This window comes from Orbicella franksi, chromosome 4 (assembly GCF_964199315.1).
Source record: "Orbicella franksi chromosome 4, jaOrbFran1.1, whole genome shotgun sequence".
Taxonomy (NCBI): domain Eukaryota; kingdom Metazoa; phylum Cnidaria; class Anthozoa; order Scleractinia; family Merulinidae; genus Orbicella; species Orbicella franksi.
The window spans coordinates 30,015,531-30,037,548 of NC_138148.1; the positions used below are offsets into that span (position 1 = coordinate 30,015,531).

The following is a 22,018-nucleotide window of genomic DNA, read 5'->3' on the forward strand; positions in this document are numbered from 1 at the left end:
ACCAAGCAAATTGACCGGCTGTGAGGACAATTTTGCCCGCCTGGTTTCACCATCTGGTGAAAATTTTTTTTTTTTGCAAAGAAGTTCAGTTATAATAGTTTTGCCCGCCTGTGAAAACCAGTTACAATTGCCACCCTGCTGAAAACATTAATGAAACCTCTGCTTCTAATTCATGGAGAAGAAAAAACACTGACAGTGAGAGTTACTTGCCAAAATGTCAGAAATGGAGAAACTGTTAATAATGATACAATTTAGCACCCTCCTTTCAATAAGTGCCCCCTTCCAATAAGCAAATCCCTGGAGCTACCAAAAGTAAATTAGCACTCTGGGCACTAAATCGAATCATTACTAACAGTACAATAATGTATTAATAATTATGAATTGCTCCAGCTCGGGCTTCACTGATCCTTCACTTCTCACCAGTATCCCAGCATGTTAATAAGAAGATAAAAAAAATTATCACGAATTGCCCAACCCAGACTTCACAAGTACTCCACTTCACAACTCACCTTTTCTGAGACAAGGAAATCTAAAGAGCTTCACAAGGCCAAAGTCATCGCCAGTAACTAAAACTTCATTCTGGAAGCTTGCATCACAAGCATTGACGTCATTTGTATCTGTGTACTTCTCCCAGATTCCATTCACCTCCACACCCAGGACACCGGTCCATGTGGCCCAATGGATTGCCTTGACCTCTTCTTTGTTTGCAATGCGCTTTCCACCTAACAAAATAAATACAACATAACACAATCTACGTAATCAAAAAGAGCACTTCATCAACAAAAAATCACCTTGCTTAAGTGACCACAAAGATATCTCTTGACTTGTAAATTTTTGGAATCGTGTGTACTACGGGCATCCATGGTCGATTGTCAATCGGTACCCTCCATCGACTCTTGATTAAAACTCCATCAACACCTCAAACAATCAATCAATCAGTTGACAGTCAGTTGAGTGTCTAAGTACTAATTTTTGCAGACATTCTATCGAGTGAAAGTGAAGAATGATCATCACAGTAAATTTTCCAATTTAAGCAATTGGAAAGAAGAAGCCTGAAAAAAATCAGGGCTTCAACAGGATTCGAACCCATGACCTCCGCGATACCGGTGTGATGCTCTACCAACTGAGCTATGAAGCCAAACATTGGGAGCGAGGCCACTTAATTGAGTTCATATCTTCCCGTGAGGAGTGAAATGATGTGAAGTTTATATGAAATAATTCATATATGAACTGCGGTTGTAGATGAAAGTGAAGAATGATCATCACAGTAAATTTTCTAATTTAAGCAATTGGAAAGAAGAAGCCTGAAAAAAAAATCAGGGCTTCAACGGGATTCTTCACTTTCATCTACAACTGTAGTTCATATATGAATTATTTCATATAAACTTCACATTCTATCGAGTGTCAATCAATACATACGAGTCTGTTGACTCTCTACCAACTATTAACCAACTGTTAATGGAGTGTCTATCAAAATGTCAGTTGAGTGCCAATCAAGTTTCAGTCAGATGTTGATCGAGATGTTGATGCAGGGTTGATTGAGGGAATCGATTGACACTTGACAGCACATGCATATAGGACACATAGTCCAATTTTTGTATTTGTCTTTCAGACAAAACAGGGTCCAAAAATTAACTTTTTTCGGCAGGCGCAACCTGGAGACTGAAATTTTGTTTTTTCAGTCGCCATATGGAAAAATGTGGTCGCCAAAAAGTGTCAATAAAATTTTTCCTTCACAGCAAAACACAAACTAAAATTTTTGGCCACCACGGGCTTGCCAGCAAAATATTTGCAATCGATGGAATCAGGAATCAAGCCAGTGCTGAAATGATCTTTTTGACCACTTTGGCAGATCTACATTTCCACCTTTTGACGCCCAGAGAATATCTAAATCTTCATCTAATTTCTTTGCTGATGTTCCGTCTCCACTTTGTAATAAATTACAGAAAGATTTCAGAACATCTTTGGACATAAATTCATGGCGAAAGAATGCATGGGGCCTCTTGCGCCCGGAATATGTATGTTATGGGAAATCGCTGAAAAAACATGGCGGCAAAGTTTCGCACTTATCATAGCTGTAAAACGTTGTGGTAGATTTATAATAACAGGAAAATCGGTTTTATACTTCAAAAGCAGCGATAAGGTAAAAAGGAAGTGACCAATTGGTGGGCAGCTTTGAATTTTATTTTAATCGATTTGGCTGAAAATCAAAGTTATTGTTTGTGTAATTACCGTGGCATGAAATAGTTAATCGCCCACTGGCGATCAGTTGTGAAATTCTGGTCGCCAGTGCAAAATTTTTAGTCACATTGGCAACCAGGAAAGCGCAATTTTGGACCCTGCAAAAGGAATTCTAGGAGTGGACATCATGTGAATACAAATCAAAATCAATCTCTTTGTTCAAATATTAAATATGTGCATCAAAATACAGGCTGTGGTAAAAGAATTGGCTTATTAAAGTAGCATCAGATTTAAGCTTTTCATAGTCTCAGTTACCTTGATGAGCTATGAGGAAGGACTGAAAGGATTAAAACTTTACCAGCCTTGTTTTGAATGATCTCTAGTTGGCTCATTGTGAACTATCTGGTTGTCATTAAACTTATACAACTCCCCAAACAACCGCGTAAGCAGCATGTCAGATGATCACAGAATTCCAACATGATGCACCAGTACTTACTTGGCATCTTGAAGAACAATCTCTCACTCGCACCAGAGTTTGTTTGTAAATATTTACTATCCATAGACCAATCTAAATGAGTGATAAAACTAGAGCTGCCCTTGCATTCTCCAACTTTCTTGTAACGTTGCGTCACAGAATATATGTCCACAAAGTTGTCATTGGATCCAACTGCAAGATGTTGTCCATCTGGTGAGAACTTTAATTCATGGATTACCTCTTTGCGGTCTTTTATGTGGGTAACTTCAGATAGATCCCTTAAGAATGAAAAGAAAACAATTACATGTACATCATTAACTATCATCACTAGAGGCTTGGAGACCTGGGAAGGGTCAAAGAGTCTAAAGGGAGGGAAGAGGTACAGACATTATTTTGCACTTCCCCACTCCCTTGGCCCCTCTCATTACTGCTGCAGTCCTTCTAGCATCACCACCCTGGTCCCTACACACCCCATTGGTCTCCTACTCAACTCAACCTAACTGGCCAGTTTACAGTACTTTTTTCACTATACAAGGAAATCTGATGTTCATAATTTCAGTAAAAATTGATCTTAAGAATGTTCAGCCCATAAAACAGCACTACATGAGGCATTAGCTTGTACTCAAGATCTCATTTGTTAACAACAACATTTGTTTATACCAAAAAAAGGAAAGAAGAATACAATAATTTCAAGCTACGCTTATAAGCCTAATAAAATGAATTTATTTGCCGCCAAATAAAAGTGTTTATGACTCCTACCCACTTTTATTAATTATTAAATGTAACTATCACAGTTTAACAACTAAGGTAAGCTAGGGAGGAATGGCAGTGAGCAGGGTTCAACCGGAGGGGGATGGAGTGTAATTTGTGCAACGTAACAAAAGGATTGAGTAATAGTCACGAGAATATCTGATGACCTAACTAACAATAGATTGATTATTTGGCAATAGTCACGAGTTGAGACGGAAAAGTACATAGCCTCGTTTCCATTGAGACCTATAAGATGATGCGTGTTCCTCGAGTTCGTCCTCTTTGTCTCCAGACCTAACACTCTGCGAGTTCAACCCTCCTCCTCCCTTCCTCCACCTCGTATATTTTTTATTTCTTTGTATTGGGTATTTTATTGTGGGCCTGCCGTTTTTCTCGTGCCCTCACCTTTGCTAGAGCTTTACGAACGAAATAATCGTTCCTAATTAGTTTTATTTAACTATGTATAATTTAATCAATAAAGCGGCCACCTCGTGTGGCCAAAATTTATCCCAACACTGGATCTGGATTACATTTTGGGGGGGCGCTCTTTGCAAACAAAGCTCGGCTGTTGACCAAATAATTGACTATAGTTTTTTCATCAAGTTGTATTTAATTGCATCTGGGAAAGGAGACATAAATGTTATTAGCTGCCTACAACAAACATAAGGCTGATAAAAATTAGGCAGCTATCTGTGGGATACAATTAGGCAAGGATAGATAGCTCTGTCCACTGTGTACAAACCACAACCCTCAGAGACATAATTATAATAATGTATGACCACACAATGTGTTAGCTTAAAACTAATCATGTTAACCACTGACAAGCCATTTATCCTACAGATAACATTGTCCACCTTTTGACCAACCTGAGCATTGTGTCTCTGTTGCTAATTAAACAGCACACGTCATGTAGGCAGCCAGATCTTCAGCAAGTTAAGTTTTTTATAGATTAAACTTCCAAAGCAGACATTGTCAATTTAGCTACAGTATACCTGGCTTTTAAAACCATGAAGGATCCATCTCCAAGTCCCACTGCCAAATGACTACCATCAGCACTGAAACCCAAAGAACGGGCCTTCTGATCCAGGTCAGTTCTTGCTAGGAGCGTCATATCTGACATACTCCATAACCTGCAAAATTGAATTTATTGGCCAAACAATCAGTCTTCTTGATATCAATGGAAATTAGCCAATGATGAATCAACAGGAACTTGAATACCTGACACTTCTGTCATCACTGCCTGTGGCAAACATTGCCTTCTTTGGGTGCACAGCCAACGCCCAGAGTTCCCCTTCAGCATGGCCCTTCCAAAGTAAGACAACGTCAGTAACAGAGCCTTAATTCTACAGCTTTAAAGATGGCAGATGTAATTCCCCAAGACTGGAGTACAGTTTTACTGCAGCTCAGCCTTACCCTGTTCTTCCCATTGTAAGGTGCTGCTTCAGATACATCCTCTCACAAATTTCACGAGAAAAAACAAATTCATTCCCTATCAACTTGTCTGCAATATGCCTAACATTCTTACGAGTCGTTTCTCAGGTATCTCTTGCGTATATTTCTAGCCAAGGACAGCCAACAGAAAAACTGTACTAATAATTATTCTTGCTCTGCATTTAATTTAAAGAGATTTACTTCTTGAGACAAACTATTTTCTCCTGAAAAAGAAACCCAACTTACAATACAAATGTAAATGAGTAAATTATATAATTTCTGTTACATACATACCTGAACAATGGTTTTAGGTTTGTCCTTGTCTGTTGCTAAGACCTCAAATACCTCACCAGCATTTGTACCAACCAGGATTTTCTCACCCATCCAGAATGCACTTCGCACAGACAGACCTGCAAAGTAACACAAACTTCAATATTTTAATTACTTTTTATAATTAGAATTCCATGAAGGCTGCACCTACCTTAAGCAAGATTAATGAGCTGCTTTTGGTATATTTACAGCTGGGAACAGATTGAGGTCCACAATCAATATAATTTGACATTCATTTGTAGATGTAAGAGAGTTCAACACTACATAATTGTGTATTGTTCTCTGTTGTTAGAATTGATGTATAAAGACTGACCTCACATTAGATTACCTTCATAACCAACTGGAGTGTTAATCATATCCAGTTTGGTGATAGGTTTAAAACCATTGTCCCAAAGAATAACTGTTCCATCTTTGGATCCTGTGGCGTACCCGTCATTGTTACCATGCATTGTGAATATTGCTCCCTGCAATGACAGCAATTAATAATCATGGAGATCAACATAAAAATTCTCAATACTAGTTTCATACAATTCACATAGCAGCAACTGAGAGAATCTGGTAATTCAGTATACAGTGGAACCCAATTTTACGATCGTTGATTTAACAATATTCTCGATTTATCAATCAACATTCTGTGTCCCGGCAAAAGTTACTGAACAGTAGATTGTATGAAGCAGAATCCTGATTTAACAATATTTGGTTCAACCATATTCCTGGTATAGAGATGGAAATCTAGCAACCCAAGCATAAAGTTTTTCCCGTCACAATGATATACCATAAATCCTTGAGTTAGCGCACCCCCCCCCTCCTCAAATAAGCGCCCCTTTGAATAAGCGCCCCTCCTATCAGCCCAAATTTAAAATAAGCACCCCCCTTGAATAAGTTCCCCCTCCCTCCCCCCCATTATGTGGACGAGTAATGAGACAACAAAGGATGTATAGTTTTCCTCGTGTAGCATTAGATTTGTACTAACGGTACCACAATTGAAACTTTAGGATCAGCTTTTTATGTCGATAAACAGCTTATATGGTTGCTCATGCACAGATGATGTATTTAAAAAAATGATCATGTCAGGTCATGATTTGGGAAAAATTAAATAAGCATCCACCCCCCCCCCCCCCCAAAAAAAAAAATAGGCGCTCCCCATCTTCTCCTAAATTTGAAATAAGCGCCCTGGGCACTAATTCGTCAATTTACGGTATACCTCTATATAAATTATATTAAAAAAAAATTTACACCCAACATTTTCAAAACTTATATACACGGCAAAAACTGTGGATGCATTGACATGACGTTAAGATTCGGTTGTTGCATTTATGATTCATTTGCCCATTGCAATTACTGTAAATAAAATATATACTATGCACGTATCATGTTGCAGAAACTTATTGATATTAATAACTGCACAATAGAACAATTTCGATATATTAAAATTCAGCCTAAAACAATAGACCTCAGCACGAAGCTCTGGGGAATAAATACAGAGTTTGTGGGGTTTATTCCCCAGAGCCTCGTGTAGAAGTCTATTGTGTTAGGCTGAATTTTAACATATCGAAATTGGTCTATTATTGACCATATCCCAATATAATATTATTAGTTGCTTTGCCAAATCAAGAGTTCGTTTACAATGATATCGCGATTAAACAATACAATTTTTCTGTCCCCTTGCCATTAATCGTAGAATTGGGTTCCACTGTAAATCGCAATCAAATAAACTTCTGGAAGAAATTAAAGGACTTGCGCAATATAAGCATTAATTTAACCAGCTTACAGTGTGTGCATTTGGAATTGTTCCTGACAGGTTGTGCCCTTTCCATTTGTAAATTTCTCCACTCAGGGTTCCAGAGTATGTCACATCATTGGGACCAAAGGCTAAGCACAGATTGGTTTGAATTTCTCCAGCTTTACCAAAAACTCCTGTAAAGTAAACATTTTTGATACATTTTAGATTAATTGATCCACCAGGGAACCAACTTTAAAATGGCACAGCATTGAATACATGTATATATATTTAATATTTATTCTAACGACCTTTCTTAGGATTGAGTGCATTCCCGCGCAAGGTCCAAAACTTGATATGTTTCACTCCACAGCTAACCAGCAAATTCTCTTGATGAGGATTGAACTGAATGTCAAAGATCTGTAAATAGACAGCAATTAAAGAAATAGACAGCAACTACAGAAATCACACAGATTGAGACAGAAAATCGATGGAACTCTTCCTATGACAAACAAAGTTTTTTTCTCACACAAACTACCATACATTAATATTCATTTTATTGCATTATGATAATTTTTTAACTAACTCGATCAGTATGTCCTCTCACTGTGGCCAGCACACGTCCCTTCCTCCAGTCCCACACGGCTATAAGATGATAGTCCTCCAAACCAACTGAGACAAGAAGCTGTACAAACAACATGAGAAGACATAATACTAGAATTAATAAATGGTAAAACATCAGCAACGAAATCTCCATACATCTACATGCGCACCCCACTCCTTTCCGGTTTATATGTAACAAAAATGTTTGACATGCAGCAAGCAGTGCAGTCATATGTAGAAATTTTCTCTTGGTGGTTTAAGAAAATACTAAGATGGCTCACTGTCAAGCCTTTCCAGCTGATCTGGCCTGGGCAGCTCCAAAGTTACCCCAAAGTTTTTATTTCAAATTTCAGCCAGATTTCAGCCAGTGGAATTAATTGGCAGCCGGCCCTTAGTGAAATCCCTGAGGGAGGTAGACTCTTTAGACTTTTAACATGCACTGTTGCAAATAAAATTTTCTGTGCTGTTTGAAGGGTGATATTTGGCAACACTTAATTTCCATGAGTTTAGAAAATTTGTCTTTCATTATACACATGTCAGGGACTTTCTCTATAGTATTCATAAAATCAATTTTTGCAATTTTAAAAACATTGTGCAAGGGAAAAGTTTGATTTTGCAGAACTTTTGTGTAATAAACTAATCTACTAATTTTGGAACCAGAGAAAAAACATAGTGGAAAATTTTAAAATAGCTCTTTTGGTACTTTCATGAAAAAATGGTGAATTAGTTAAGCCATTCGCATAACACTTAAAAAATTTACAAATATATGAACAACTGAGGTGCCCTCTGCTATAAGCCTGCTGGTGGTTTTTGGAGGTCTCCTCGCTGTTATTATCATCATCATCATCATCATCATTATTATTATTATTATTACTATTATTATTAGTTTGTTATTATTTTTATTACTATTTACAGAGTGGCAAATAAAAAAATGATGATGATGTTTCACATACCGTGCCAGTATTGTTGAATGCTAAGCAGGTCACTCCCCTCTGGTGGGTGTCCTTCAAAATGGACACTGTCTGACATGCTTTTGTGTCCCAGACGCAGATGTATGGATCCTTTCCAACTTGCCCAGTGGCCACTAATTGTCTCTCTGGGTGTAATGTTAAACTGTTAACAAGAGAAAAAACATTATACATTACAGGTCCTATTCAAAAGCCAACACCATCAGTCACAAAAGCAAACATTGTCACCATCTGGGAGAAAACATTTAAGTGTTTTGTTGCACATCTACACGTAACCCTACTGACGGGATATCAGAACAACTCAAAGTTCAGTCCCCTGGAAGATTTTTAGAGACCACTGGACCATTCAGAATGAAAATCCTGAGTGTTCCACTGTGCATCATTTGCACCAGTTTCAAGCCTTTCAGCTTTCAAGACCCAGTGCCCCAACCTCAATGGTGATGGCATATTCTTTGGGGAAACTTCAAATGGAGCACATTCTTGCTGAACAGAAATTCAGGTGAAATTGCCTGTTGTTTGTAGAATTCACCCACAAAATAACAAGTTTGCTACAGGGTGTGGAGAACAAGGCTACAAGTGACTCGAAACTTAATGACAGCCCCACTTATCTCTTAGGTTTCAGGTAGGTTGTTTGCAATGCTGTGCCAACAGGACTCGGAGTTTAGTAGCCATCGATCCCCTTGCCCAGGCTTCTTTGAGTTGATCTTTTGCTTAGCAATGCCTACCCACTCTCCTTTTAGATCAAAATATCTCAAGGGCCGGGAGATAAATGAGTGCATAAAGTAAAAAAAAATTGCTATTAATTCATTATCAATGGATATCAGCAAATTTAATGCTAAGGGTAACCCTGGGATAGACTAGCATCCCATCCAGGAACCGATGGCGTCATGAAACTAAGATAAGCTCCAGTGAATAGACGCAGACTTTATCTTTCCCTTACATTACTATTTGCTATGACTTAAATGGATTATCACTATCAAAATTCAGGATTATGTGTACGAACTGCATCCATGATCGACTGTCGATCGATACCCTCGGTCAATACCCTAGGTTGATATATTGATCGGAACTCAATCAACGTCCCAATCAATACTTGAGCCACACTCAATTGACAGTTGATCAACAATCCATGGATAATTGGCCAAGTGTTGACCGAACCATATGCATTGATCAAAAATTAGTCAACGTTGACTGACTGTTGACCAAGATGTCGATCGAGAGTCAACCGAGGTGTCAATTGAGGGTCGATCAGGGGTATTGATCGAGGGTATCAGTCGACACTCCACCATGGATGCCATTAGTACACATGATCCAAAATTTATAGATTATTAATCTGTAAATTATGACATAACAGGAAATAACATGGTAGGAACATACCTCATTGAGCAGCAATTACTAATTACTTGTTGCTCAATGAGGTCTGTTCCTACCATGTTATTTCCTGTTATGTCATAATTTAACAACTGGTAAGAGCCCTATAGACAAGGTATCAAACATCACTGCTTCAAAGTGATCAGTGATTTTCTTTCTTTTTTTAATTGAACTCTCTGGGCTCTGGCTGCTACATATTACACAAAAATACCTAAAAATAAGTAGATATGCATGGAATTTATAACATTTGCATGTTTTTGAATCAATAGTCAAAACAAATCTAGGTTCCTTAACAGCCTGGTTACTGAGTATTCTCACAGCATTACACGGTGCAAAGAAAACAATTTTCAGGCTCGCCCTACAGGCAAGCTCTAACTATGACGTATCAGCCAAAAAAATCATTCTCACTATCTCCCAAAACGTTCATCTCTTACAGTACTGCAAGCTGTAATTTGAATTTCCTCAAAAAATTTTTCCAAGAAACTTTATTTGCCCATTGAGCAAGTGACAGACAGAATACACTAGCCAGACTGGAAAGGCTATAAGACAAGAATTTTTAGAGCCTGTACAGTGTATTCATTATTTTTTAAAAACCTTAAAAAAAGTAAAAGATGTGCCTACACTTTAAAGACTTCCTCTAAAACTCAATAATTATTTATTTACCATCTAGCATTATTTTCAAATGTGACTGATTGATCTCAAATCTTTTCATGATAAATTTATTTTCTTACTAAGTAAGAAACAATATGGAATAACATTCTCCCTCACTGCCTAAATTATTTAAGCTTATGTTCGCCAATCCATTAAAGAAAATCTAGACATACGCATGATTGGATGATGAACATTTCAACTGACAAAATGTATGCGTAATGAAAGTCAGATGAGAGCAAGTCCTAGATTTACATAAACGTTTTGAATTATAAAATAATTTGTCTGGCGAATGAAAGTTAAATATTGAAGTTTTATTGATTTTTGTAGATAATCAAAATAAAATGGGTGTGACTGATAGCTCGTCAGGAAAGTTTGCATATGTAAGCGTAAGTTTTCACAGAAATTGGTTGCCGAAGGCTGAATAATAGCGGAGCACAGCTGAATGTAAGCTTACAACAAAGTCTATTCAAAACAAGTACAATCGTACGCAACATGCAAATTTTAAAAATCAAACCGGGAATAATTCGCTTCTTCGCTCCATCAGTCAAGCAAAACACGAGTGTAAGCCAAAGAGCTTTCTAAGCTTCTGTCAAATTAACAAGTACCTCCTTTTTCAAAGAAACCAAGACCTAAATTTCTGCTCAACCTACCAGCTGACAAAGGGAGGTGTGAAATGACAAGAATCTTGTACAATTCTTCGATCTCGACATTTTAGAAAGCAAACTTCGATCTATTCAATGGGTTCGCGCGGCAACAACAGTCAACACATCGACACACAAATATATTGACCGATTTTCGATGTCCGCAAATATTCCGAGTAACTAAGGTTTTCGTCACCTAGTCTATCAAAAATACCTCGCAGTAGTCCCTCAGACAGTCCAAAGCTACAAACCTTATAATGTCATCGTTATGGCCAAGAAAAAATCTCTGCGAGTTTTCCCTCGTGTTGTAAACCACACCAACACCGGCGACAAAATACACGATTTCTTTCGCGGCCGTATAGTAAAGATTGTTCCGACATTGGTGACCACGGTAGCCATAGACCCATTCTAGCTTTAGCGACGACGTTGGAGCCGTTCTATCCGTCATTTTAGAAAAAGGCAGCAAAGCATGACCCTCTCCGTTCACAACCAAACAACCCGCCAAAACATTGCTCCGGACTTCCTTTTCGCGTTACGGTCGCCTTTTCTAGAACAGGGAACTAACAGGTAATTTGATTGGCTAATTTAAATCTAAAACAGGATTTGATTGGATCTTTGTTTGCGACTGATAACTAACGTGACTCCAGTCAACTTCTGTTACGATATTATTTTTAGTCACTGGAGCAAGTCACTTGATATTTCTCAGTATTTTTCAGAGGGTAGAGAAACAAAAATTTGACGTTTTCGATCCAACCTTTTCCTTAAACAAAAGACTTATCAGCATCTCTAAAACTATACCCTCTGGCACAAATTTCGGTATTGGAAAGTTCTGGCAATGCCAATAGTTTTTTCGCGCTAAGAAAGAAAAGAAATCAACCTGCGGACAAAAGCCTGCTCTGAAACAGAAAGCTGTAAATATTTGCTATGATACACAATCATGAAAACAAAAAAGTGCTTCTTCCTGCAGAAACCAGCTCAACTGAGCTATGAGCAAAAAATTGTAATATTCGTGCATATATTTTTAACTATTCTTTTAGTTGTTTTTTTTTCTTCAAACCAAGTTTCTGACTCCGAGGGGTGGGGTGTTGTCTCAAAAGTGGGAAAATTAATTACTGCGCTAGATGCCGCACATTAATTGATTAAAAATGGGCTAGACACGGGAGGGCAGGACATTAAATAGACCTTCATATTTGTATAATTGCTCATATATCCCTTCAGGCAACATGGAGGAAAGGTCTCACAAGGTGGGGATGATGACAAACCAGTATGCATGTAAAAATCTTTAAAATAATTCCAAAATTAGATTTACCATACCGAAAAGGACAAAATTATGCGTGCTTTAGATGAATGATAACTTGATATCTATTTAATAAATTATCTCCAAAACTGACATCACATACCCAGATGTTGTTTGACAAATTTCTGAACTCCATTTTAACATGAATTAACCCAAAACCCCTGCATGACCTGAAATAACATTTTTGAACCTTTTCTACAACCTTAAATTACAAGTTTCTTATCTGCTGTTTATCACTGTTTTAAAACTGCCATAAAAAGAACAAGAAGCTAAACCAATAAAGCAAGATGTTTTGCACCTTGTGCTTGCTTAAGCATGTTAAACTTATGATATTTTAAACTAAATAGAAGGGTACACAGAGGCAAATTGCATCAAGTATTTCAAATGTACTCTTATGTTCTCAAGTGTATGTGTTACGTTTGTATAAGGAAATGTGACCAACAAGAAACAGCCATCTTCTACAACATTTTCTTCTGTGTATTGCAATGTAAACGTAATGAAATGCAATGACACATCATAGCTGTTTACCTAACACTATGTAAAAAACAACCAATTTATTAATTAAAAGATATATATAGTGATGTTCACTAGAGAAAAAAAAAGGCAAAAACAGTCATTGGATTTGACAAATGTGGTAGTGTGCTGGGGCTATACACAATCTTACAGAAGGGGGTTCACGATACAGACTGCTGAAGGCAGTCCCCGGTGAGGGCAAATGTTTGGTCAAAAGGTTGGGTCTTTAAAAATCTCTCTCCTCCGAGAGGCCTCATTTATGCATTTTGACTATGTAGGCTGGCAGTTCAGAGGATAGGGAAAAGGTAAAGAAGGTTCTCGGATATACCTTGCATAGAGCCACACCTGTGCCATTCCCCCAGAGAGCCTCTATAGGGGAGAGAGGCTAGGGTCTGATGCATCCTTGGAAACCCAGGAGCAGATGGTCAGGTCAGGAGGAACTCGCACGGGCAAAAGCGGAGCAAACCAAAAGTGTAAACATTTCATTTCTTTCAGACTCGACTATCTGCCCATGGGTTTCTGAGGATGCATCCAGCATACCTTAAGGAAAATTATACTTGATTCATTGAAAACCAGCCTTATCAAAGAGTACAAACCACACCAGATTCGAAGTACCCCAAAAATTACAATGTTCTTTAATTAAATACACTCATTTAACTGCAAATTATGTGCTTCATGTAGTTTATTCAAAGTAAAATACTAACTATATGATATGGTTACCACTATTCTGTGGGTAATGGAAAAATACACACTCAGAAATGCACAATTTTAGGAACATATTTTTTGCCAATTCACTGCACAGGAATTGAACCTATCAACAATCTTGAAAATGCTTAAAATCAGGTCTAACAGCAACATTCGGGACACAAATTTTAACTTGCAGTGTAACAATACAAAATGATGGCAAAATCAGCATTTTACAAGTATCTTACAAAACACTACCTTTAATAAATTAAGATATATAAGAACAGACCAAACCTATGAATACTGGTTTTCTCCTACTGAAAGTGAAGGGAAAAACCTGTCCATAACTTATGTAATCAATTACCAGCATTTAAGCTCAATAGCTTGGGAATTACTAGCAAGCTAAACTACCATATATTGCAGTGCTAATCACTTTAAATACCAGTAAAATAATACCAAGAACTATTATGATATAACAATTGAAGCAAAATGTATCATCCTAAAGAATAAATACGGAGAATTTAATAACTAATTTCTCCTTTTCTACAAAACATACTGTATAACAACAGAAGCACTCTGGTGACAAGACTATTGGCCAAGAGATATTTCTTTCATATTTCACATAATATATCAAATACTAAAGACAGTGTTTGACCACATTTCCAAACACCAAGAAGAGCGTTGAAAATATGACACCTAGTGGAGCATTTTTGACGAACTTCGAGGTGTTTGGAAATGTGGCTAAACACTGTCTTGAGTGCTTGATATATCTTCCCAATTGAAACTAACACTAAGGAGAAAATGGAGAATTAAAATCGTAAAAAATTTATGCTAATTAAGATCAGATATCCAAACACCATCACAGCCATGATTTCTTTTCTTTAAACTTGATGAATTATTAATGAGTTTGAGAAAAATATATAGAATCAAGTACCATCTATCAATATAAGAATGTCTAGCATGGAGTATTAAGAACAAACGAGTCAACAAACAATTTAAGTAACAGTTAAAAAGCTGCTAACCTCCCAAAAAATAATATTAATTTTCCCTTCTTCCTTCTAGGTGACAAGAACATGTTGTCAACAAGAATAGAGACTGTCATTGACCTCAGGCACTAAAACTAAATAATCTAAAAAAGTTTACATGACACAATTAAAGATAGCCAGGGTCTAGAAAGAATTAAAACTGCTGCAAAAACTTATTACACATATAATTAGAGCAGTTCATTTGGGTGTTGAATAGTAACTGACCACGCCACATACTACGCCACATGATTAGCTTAAAAAACTCACACCACTTTTTCATCCAATTGGAAGTAAAACCAAGACCAATCGTGGCACGCTTAAATGCATGTTTTTGTATGCTTCACATCAGAAACATGTAATTACTTTGTGTTTTGATTGGTTCGCTGTATTGTCTGTGTCTCAAGTGATTGGCTAGAGTGATTACTTTGGTTTTGGTTTTACAACACCAAATTGAACACCACTCTTGACTATTCTAATAAATAAACAAGATCTATAGATCTTGTAACCCAGGGTTGCAACAGCAGAAATGAAACCTCCTCTTGGCCAAACCCCAACATTGCCATAAAACAGATCTAACAAAGGCTAGACTTAAATAAACAGCCCTGGATGGTCAGCAACCAGACTAGCAATCATTAAATATGACAAACATTACATACCATATATTGTTTTCTACATATTTCTCTCTCAACTGAAACAATAGATACAGCAAAGACATCTTTGACCTCATTACAATTTCTCATTGGGTACCAAATGAACACTTTTTAGTGTCCCCAAACACTTCAAATAGGTTGTCTCTAAGAACCCTTTAACACATGTGGCCCATTTAAATGTGACCAAATTTAAGGTAACCCTACCTAGCCCAAGTGGCCATATTTTAGACATATCATACAGTACATCTTAATTTAAATTTACAAAGCACTATTGAACAAACTAGTTGCAACTTTGACTAAACTAACTGACCATCAAGGAAATAATTTTGTCTTCCATTTCCATTCCACACATGTATATCTTGATGCACTATCTGTCTGTGACAATAACTCACACAATAATTATCTTGGCATGCAGTACTTCTCAGATAAAATGAATAAATTACCGTCGCTTGCATCTAAGCATGAACATGTGACGCCGAAACATGCTCTAATTGGGTGTCAAATGTGGCATGATTGGTCATCACACATTTGAAGTTTAGCAGGCCGTAACACGAACTTTCACATTCTGAAAGACTCTAAAAGTCTTGCTCCCGCCAATATTTCATGGTTATACTAGAAGTAAAACCACTTTTGCAAAAGGCTTATGCATACCGTATTTACTTGAATAAGTGCCACGGCGCTTATTTAATTTTTCATGTCTCCGGTGTGGCACTTATTCGAGGGCGGCGCTTATTCGAAGGCGGCACTTATTTAAAGGGCTCATACCAAAAACACAAAATATTTTGATTGTACAATTTAATTTACTTCATGAGTATTTTTCATGGCTTACAGGCTTGAAGTTAACCTAAGTTTTGGCTTTCATAACAGGCTCATGAATACTTTTCTGCAGGTTTTCAACAATGTTTCACTCTATGTCAATGTCCTGACTGTTGCTGAAATACTCAAATAAGCGCCACACCACAGCTGCAGCACTTATTCGAGGGCAGCGTTCATTAACTTTTCGACCCCATGTGCGGTGCTTAATTGAGGGCGGTGCTTATTTGGGGACGGCGCTTATTCAAGTAAATACGGTATTGACATAGGTCAGGGTCAATTTCTCTGAAGAGGTCTTCGATGTCCAATCTTTCTGCCATTTCATGTGCTGAATTTTGAGCACGAAAGTTTGTGCCACAGTCTGCTAAACTTCAAATGTTTGATGACCAATCATGCCACGTTTGACACCCAATTAGAGCATGTTTCAGCATGACATGTTCACCCTTAGATGCAAGTGACAGTATAATACTATTTTGTCTTCCCATATAAACCAGCCATTTTTAACAGGGTTGCACTGAGATTTGACTGAAGTGACTTTCAAGTATATAGTTTAAGGGTTGCAATACCTCAACGTGCCTGGTATGGTTACCTGCATTGAATAAACAAAGTAAAGTGTAATTAAGGGTACTTTCCATAATGCCAGAACAACTAGTCAGAGATGGGACTAACCAAGGAAGAATAGAACATTTTCCAATCAAACTGGGATAACTGACTCCATTTCCCCACATAACTGAAATCTACTGAAGAGAAGTAGGGCAAAGAACCGGTTTGTCAAAATAAAACAGCAAATTTCAGTTCAACCAGTCTGACCAAGCAAAGTGGACCACCTTCAGAGGTGATCCCAAATAGTCTGGTCAAGCCAAAACAGACCTTTCCATTTGATTTCCAGCTGAAAGTTGTCGAGTTTTTTGGCATAATGGGAAGTACCCTATCACATAGCATCACACAGGGGATGTTAAAGCTTCAAATTGATTGACACATTCCCAGGGGGCCTCCAATATAAAAAGATCAGGGATGCTTGTCATCTCACTTAGGGGTATAAAATCGAGAATTCTGTCCTCGCTTGGGGTGCACTTAAAGAAGTAATAATAAAAAAGGGCTCTTATTTCTGTTTTTAGGTTCAATTTTCACCGGTCTCTAGAGTCCAGTCTACTACCGTGGGCTAATTTCGTGAACAGCAGCTGGTAATCAAGGCTATTTCATTTTAAGTGGTATCTTTTAGGGGTCAAAAAAAAAGCTTGAGCCATGCCAAGATTGGTCTCTTTAGGGGTTTAATTCAAATTTGCCGACAAGCATACCGCACCTTTTTATATCTATGGAAGTCCCCTTGCCCAAGGACACATTATGGTCAGGTTTTTAATTTATGGGTCTACCTGGTAAGTCTGCTGTCCTGTGTTGTCATTAAAACATCTAGATAAGTATTAGAAATGTCAAAGCCAAACATTATTTATTGAGATCAACCTCTTTCATGTTGAAACTGGAGGGCAAGGATCTGTGTTGCACTCCTTCGTCTCTCCCGCAGGTCCTTCGCAGTCTTTACCTCCATGAGCAGGGGCTGGCTGCGAGCAAGTTCGGTTCCTCGCCTGAACCCCGGAACCACAAGACACACTGCAACTCCCAAACTCAGACCATGCCGAAAACGCTCCATTCACCGGGCAGGGTTGTGTGTTGCACTCTTCAACTTGATCCAGAGCGCCTTCGCAGTTCTTGCCTCCGTGAGATGGCGGCGGATTCGTACATGTCCTAGTTCTTCTCTTTATCCCCGATCCGCAAGTTTTATCACAATCTTCAAAACTTCCCCACTCGGAGAAAGCCCCGTCTACAGGACACGGCTTAACGTTGCAAGGCTGCGTTTCTTCGCTTGTACCTTCGCAGGGTTTGCCTCCGAACTGCGGCAGGGGATTTGTGCAAGTTCTCGTTCGTTTTTTAACGCCGTCGGTGCCACAAGGTTTGCTGCAGACGCCGTATTCACCCCAATCTGCGAATCCTCCATCTATAGGGCATTCTTTGATTTTACACTTCTCCTCTTCCTGTGGTTCTCCAAGGCCTAGTTGAAGGCACGTTTTACCGAACCGTCCGGCTATGGGATTTGTGCAAGTCCTGGTCCTGATGCGAATTCCTTCGCCGCAGTCGCTGGAACAAGCCCCCCAACCATTCCAAATTGTGTATCCTCCATTTAATGAAGCCCTCTTTGCGATGAAGAACAACGGAATGACTAAAGTACAGACTACAACTACAATCAATGGTAACTTTGACCGACCTAAAACCATGTTCAGTTCACATTGAGCTTATTTAATATTTCTTGGGGCTCTTTTACCAGTTTCTCTTTGGATGACGCCAAGTTGCACTGAACCTTCACGCTCTTCGGTCATCTGTAAATGACAGTCGTAAATTACGTTATGTACCTTAACTGAAATGTGCCTTTATTCACCTCAGTCACTAGGCAACAAGCGTTAGCTTGAGCTCGTAGACCCTTCTCATAAATGACTGCCAATTATAAATTATTTTGTAAGTATTAAAATTAGCCTGACTAACCTCGTTTTTGAGTTGATAATTCAAAAGAAATTTTACTCCCAAACGAGTTTAGTGAGGCTAATTTAAATGCATACAAAATAATTTTAAATTGGCAGCCATTTATGAAAAGGGTCTATGGGCTCCTGGCGTTAGAAATTGCAGTCACTGTGTTTTTATGAGAATAGTTTCCTCAAAAATTGAATAGTGAAAAATTTATGAATAGCAAGGCCAAGATACTAGATGGTACCTTTTAGGGTTTAAAAAGCGATTTTGCTACCTCTTAGGGTGTTAAGACTCAAAAGGTCCACGGGAACTTTCGCAGAACCTCTTAGGGTATTGAACAGAAAACATATGACAGGAGATTATGTGTTGTGTACATGTTTTAGAATTGGTACCGTCTAAGGGGGGGAAAACATTTCAAGCCATGCCCACAAAAAAGGAGTTTGATACTTCTTAGGGGTTCCTTTGGAAATTTTCGACGATCACACACGTCTGTTTTAGATCGGAGTGCCTCCTCCCCCCCCCCCCCCCCCGCCCGGGAAGAAAGTTTCCAGTGGCGTTATTAATTTTCCTGTTTTCCATCATACTTTCCGCGAACTTGTACGCGACTTACTCAACGTCCAGACGCTCTTTTGATTCGTCGCGCAATCTTGAACCCAATGAACAGAAGTCTACATTGACTCTTTTGTGATCCGTCTTTTGTTGCTCTATAAACAGCAACCTCATTCCTGGACGTTTTCCCTTAAAGTTAATTTGTCCACAACATGAGGCTATATATTTTTCTACAAAAATAGGGAGTTGCTATCCACCCCCTAGGTTTACCACTGTAAGTAGCCCTGTTAAAAGAGTCTTTTTTTTCTTTCACGGGGGGACCTCCAGGATTTCAATCAACGGATATCTCGAGAACAGACATCCATAAGGAGAAAGAGGAAAGAAACAGCGGAAACAAACATAACAAATAGATTACGCATGGTATATTCAACTTGACGTTTCGTATGTTGCAACACACATCTTCAGAAGTGACGGTTAGGTAGGTAGGTAGGTAAGTAAAACTTTATTTATGCAGGGTGGCCTATTCAGCACAGTAGCTGGTATCCAGAGGGGCCCTGCTAAATACAATTTCTAAAAATATAAAATGTCTAATAGTTTAAAATAGTTATAAAAATAGAGTTAAAAAAAAACTAATGTCTAGTAGTTGAAATAGTTATATAAAAAGAGTTTAAAAAATTGAAACGAGTTACAAGCATGAACTGTTAGGGAAAAAAATAGATATCATAAATTAGATGCTATAAATAAAATGGGCTTTAACAAGATTTTTAAAAGAGGAGAGTGATACAGCTTGTTGGATTTTACAAGGTAGTGAATTAAAAAGGGCTGTGCCAGAAAATCTAAAAGTACGTTTGCTGTTATGAGAAAATTCGCCGTTGCACAGGCATTTCTTTATTATTTGGAAAATTACAGAAAAAAAAACCTAACAGTAGCCTCTTTTCAGTTAACAGCTAGAAATCTAAAGTTATTGTTCTACTTTGTACTTTGCCGACTCTTTGTACACCTGAGCGTGTGCAACGCTGTTCCACTAACTTTCATTTAGAAGACAAGTAGTTCGTTATCGGGTCATTTGAGTTTCTTTTATTATTACAATCTACTTTCCGTTCCCCCAGAAACTAGCCAGCTGAACTACTTTTCTCTAATGAAGTTTTATTAGTTTTCTCGGAGGTTAGCCAGCTGAACTACTTTTCACTAATGGAGTTTTTAATGCTTTCTATTCATAGGATAATTTTTCTTGCTGTCGGTAACACCAATTCAGAATTTCAAATTTAGGTATCTCACTTTTAATTTCCTAAGTTGGTCTATCTTAATCTCAGCCTGTGTAATTCTAATCCTAGCACTCTATTTTTAATTTTGGAAGCCTCGTGCTGTTGATTAGAATTCGCTATCTTAATTAAGTACTTTCCGCTCGTATTGTATACTTGAAGTTACATTAGCATATTGTAAACACTTGACGTGTAAAGGGATGATATATAAGCAAGTACGTTTGTAAAGAGTGTTCGATTTTTACAGCGGCTACTCCGCCGAGTATGTCAGTTTCACCCGCGACGTTAGAGTGCAGAATAAACTACTGTTGGACCAAGTTATGTCTCTTCCTTGACGTCCGTAGTGAAGACCATTGAAGTAGATCCTCGTGTACCAGGAAATCGTGACGAATTTCCGTTCCCGCAGCCAAGCAGTGCTCTCCAGAGTTAGATTCCCCCAGTTGTCAATTCAAGTGTCCGTTCAGTCCGAAAATTTACAGTGTTGCAGGAAAAACCTATCGTCACAGTAGCTTACCGAGAAAACTTATCGTCACAACATGCTAATCGACGAGTGCAGTAAACATTGAGGCAAATCGTTTATGTGTATCACAAATAATAGAGGCCCCAACAAGGAACCCTGAGGAACACCGAGGTCGAGAGGAAGGCTGGATGATAACTCCTTTCCATATTGAACTCGCTGCGAGCGGGTGGTGAGATAGTTTCTGAACCAGCCGAGACTGTGCCCTCTAACTCCATAGTGCTCTAGCTTGTGAAGGAGACATTTGTGGTCAACAAGATCGAAAGCCTTTTTTAAGTCAATAAGGGCAGCGCCAGTCAACTGTTGTTTGTCCATGTGTTCTAATATATGATCAACCAAGTGGACAACCGCGGTTTCGGTAGAATGCTTCTTACGGAAGCCGGATTGATATACCGATAGAACTTTGTTAACCTCAAAAAATGCTAACAGTTGAACTTGGACCGCACGTTCCATGACCTTGGAAACGAGGGGGAGAACTGAAATCGGACGATAGTTGTTCTCGTCATCCTTTTTTCCTCCCTTAAAAATGGGAGTTACTTTAGCCTCCTTCCACTGAGATGGGATTTCGCCAGACGAAATTGTGAGGTTTATGAGATAAGTGATTGGCTTGGCTATTACAGAGGATGCGTCTTTGAGGAGTTTTGCGGGGATTTTGTCAAGCCCGGTAGCTTTGGATGATTTTAGCTTTGACAGCTCATGGCGCACGAAACTGGCGCTAACTTCTTGCAGAGTAAAGTCATTGTTAACTCTGGGGGCTAAAATTCTTGGCAAGGTATGGTCTCTGAAGACGCTGCATAGATTCTTTGCAATTGATGAAAAGAACTTGTTAAAGTTCGTTGCCGACATTGTTTCTGATCCTCCGGACCCAGATTTCTTTTGTTTAGGTAAGATCTTGTTTAGTGTTCGCCACATTTCTTTAGAGCTTTGATCATTTGAGAGCTGGCTGGAGTAATAACAACATTTTTCTTTACGCATTTTTGTGTTCACAGCATTACGTCATCTTTTGTAGTTGCTCCAGTGAAGCTCTTTGTTTGTTGACATCGCTTTTTTGTGTTGATGATCACGCTGGT

General features: G+C 38.3%; 2 protein-coding genes across 2 annotated transcripts in view; both read right to left on the minus strand.

Annotated features, from left to right (window-relative positions):
• LOC145483853 (echinoderm microtubule-associated protein-like 6) overlaps positions 1 to 11,772 on the minus strand; it is a 31,054-nt gene extending 19,282 nt beyond the window's left edge. Inside the window, exons 1-11 of the mRNA XM_081462406.1 lie at positions 11,373 to 11,772; positions 8,444 to 8,603; positions 7,474 to 7,572; positions 7,199 to 7,307; positions 6,939 to 7,084; positions 5,496 to 5,631; positions 5,132 to 5,247; positions 4,625 to 4,710; positions 4,399 to 4,536; positions 2,678 to 2,934; positions 510 to 722 (exon numbers count right to left, since the gene is read on the minus strand). Coding sequence (XP_081318532.1) covers positions 510 to 722; positions 2,678 to 2,934; positions 4,399 to 4,536; positions 4,625 to 4,710; positions 5,132 to 5,247; positions 5,496 to 5,631; positions 6,939 to 7,084; positions 7,199 to 7,307; positions 7,474 to 7,572; positions 8,444 to 8,603; positions 11,373 to 11,569 — 1,657 coding nt within the window. The 5' untranslated portion in view covers positions 11,570 to 11,772. The remainder of the gene's footprint in view (positions 1 to 509; positions 723 to 2,677; positions 2,935 to 4,398; positions 4,537 to 4,624; positions 4,711 to 5,131; positions 5,248 to 5,495; positions 5,632 to 6,938; positions 7,085 to 7,198; positions 7,308 to 7,473; positions 7,573 to 8,443; positions 8,604 to 11,372) is intronic.
• Positions 11,773 to 13,543: 1,771 nt separating this feature from the next.
• LOC145483854 (coadhesin-like) lies at positions 13,544 to 18,805 on the minus strand. Its single transcript, XM_081462407.1, has one exon. It carries the CDS (start codon positions 18,371 to 18,373, stop codon positions 17,570 to 17,572), a length of 804 nt encoding a protein of 267 aa, XP_081318533.1. The 5' UTR covers positions 18,374 to 18,805; the 3' UTR covers positions 13,544 to 17,569.
• Positions 18,806 to 22,018: the final 3,213 nt, after the last annotated feature.

What these genes read in the sequence shown, in the direction of transcription:
- LOC145483854 (XM_081462407.1), bottom strand. Translation starts at nt 18,373, where the DNA reads ATGGTTTTAGGTCGGTCAAAGTTACCATTGATTGTAGTTGTAGTCTGT.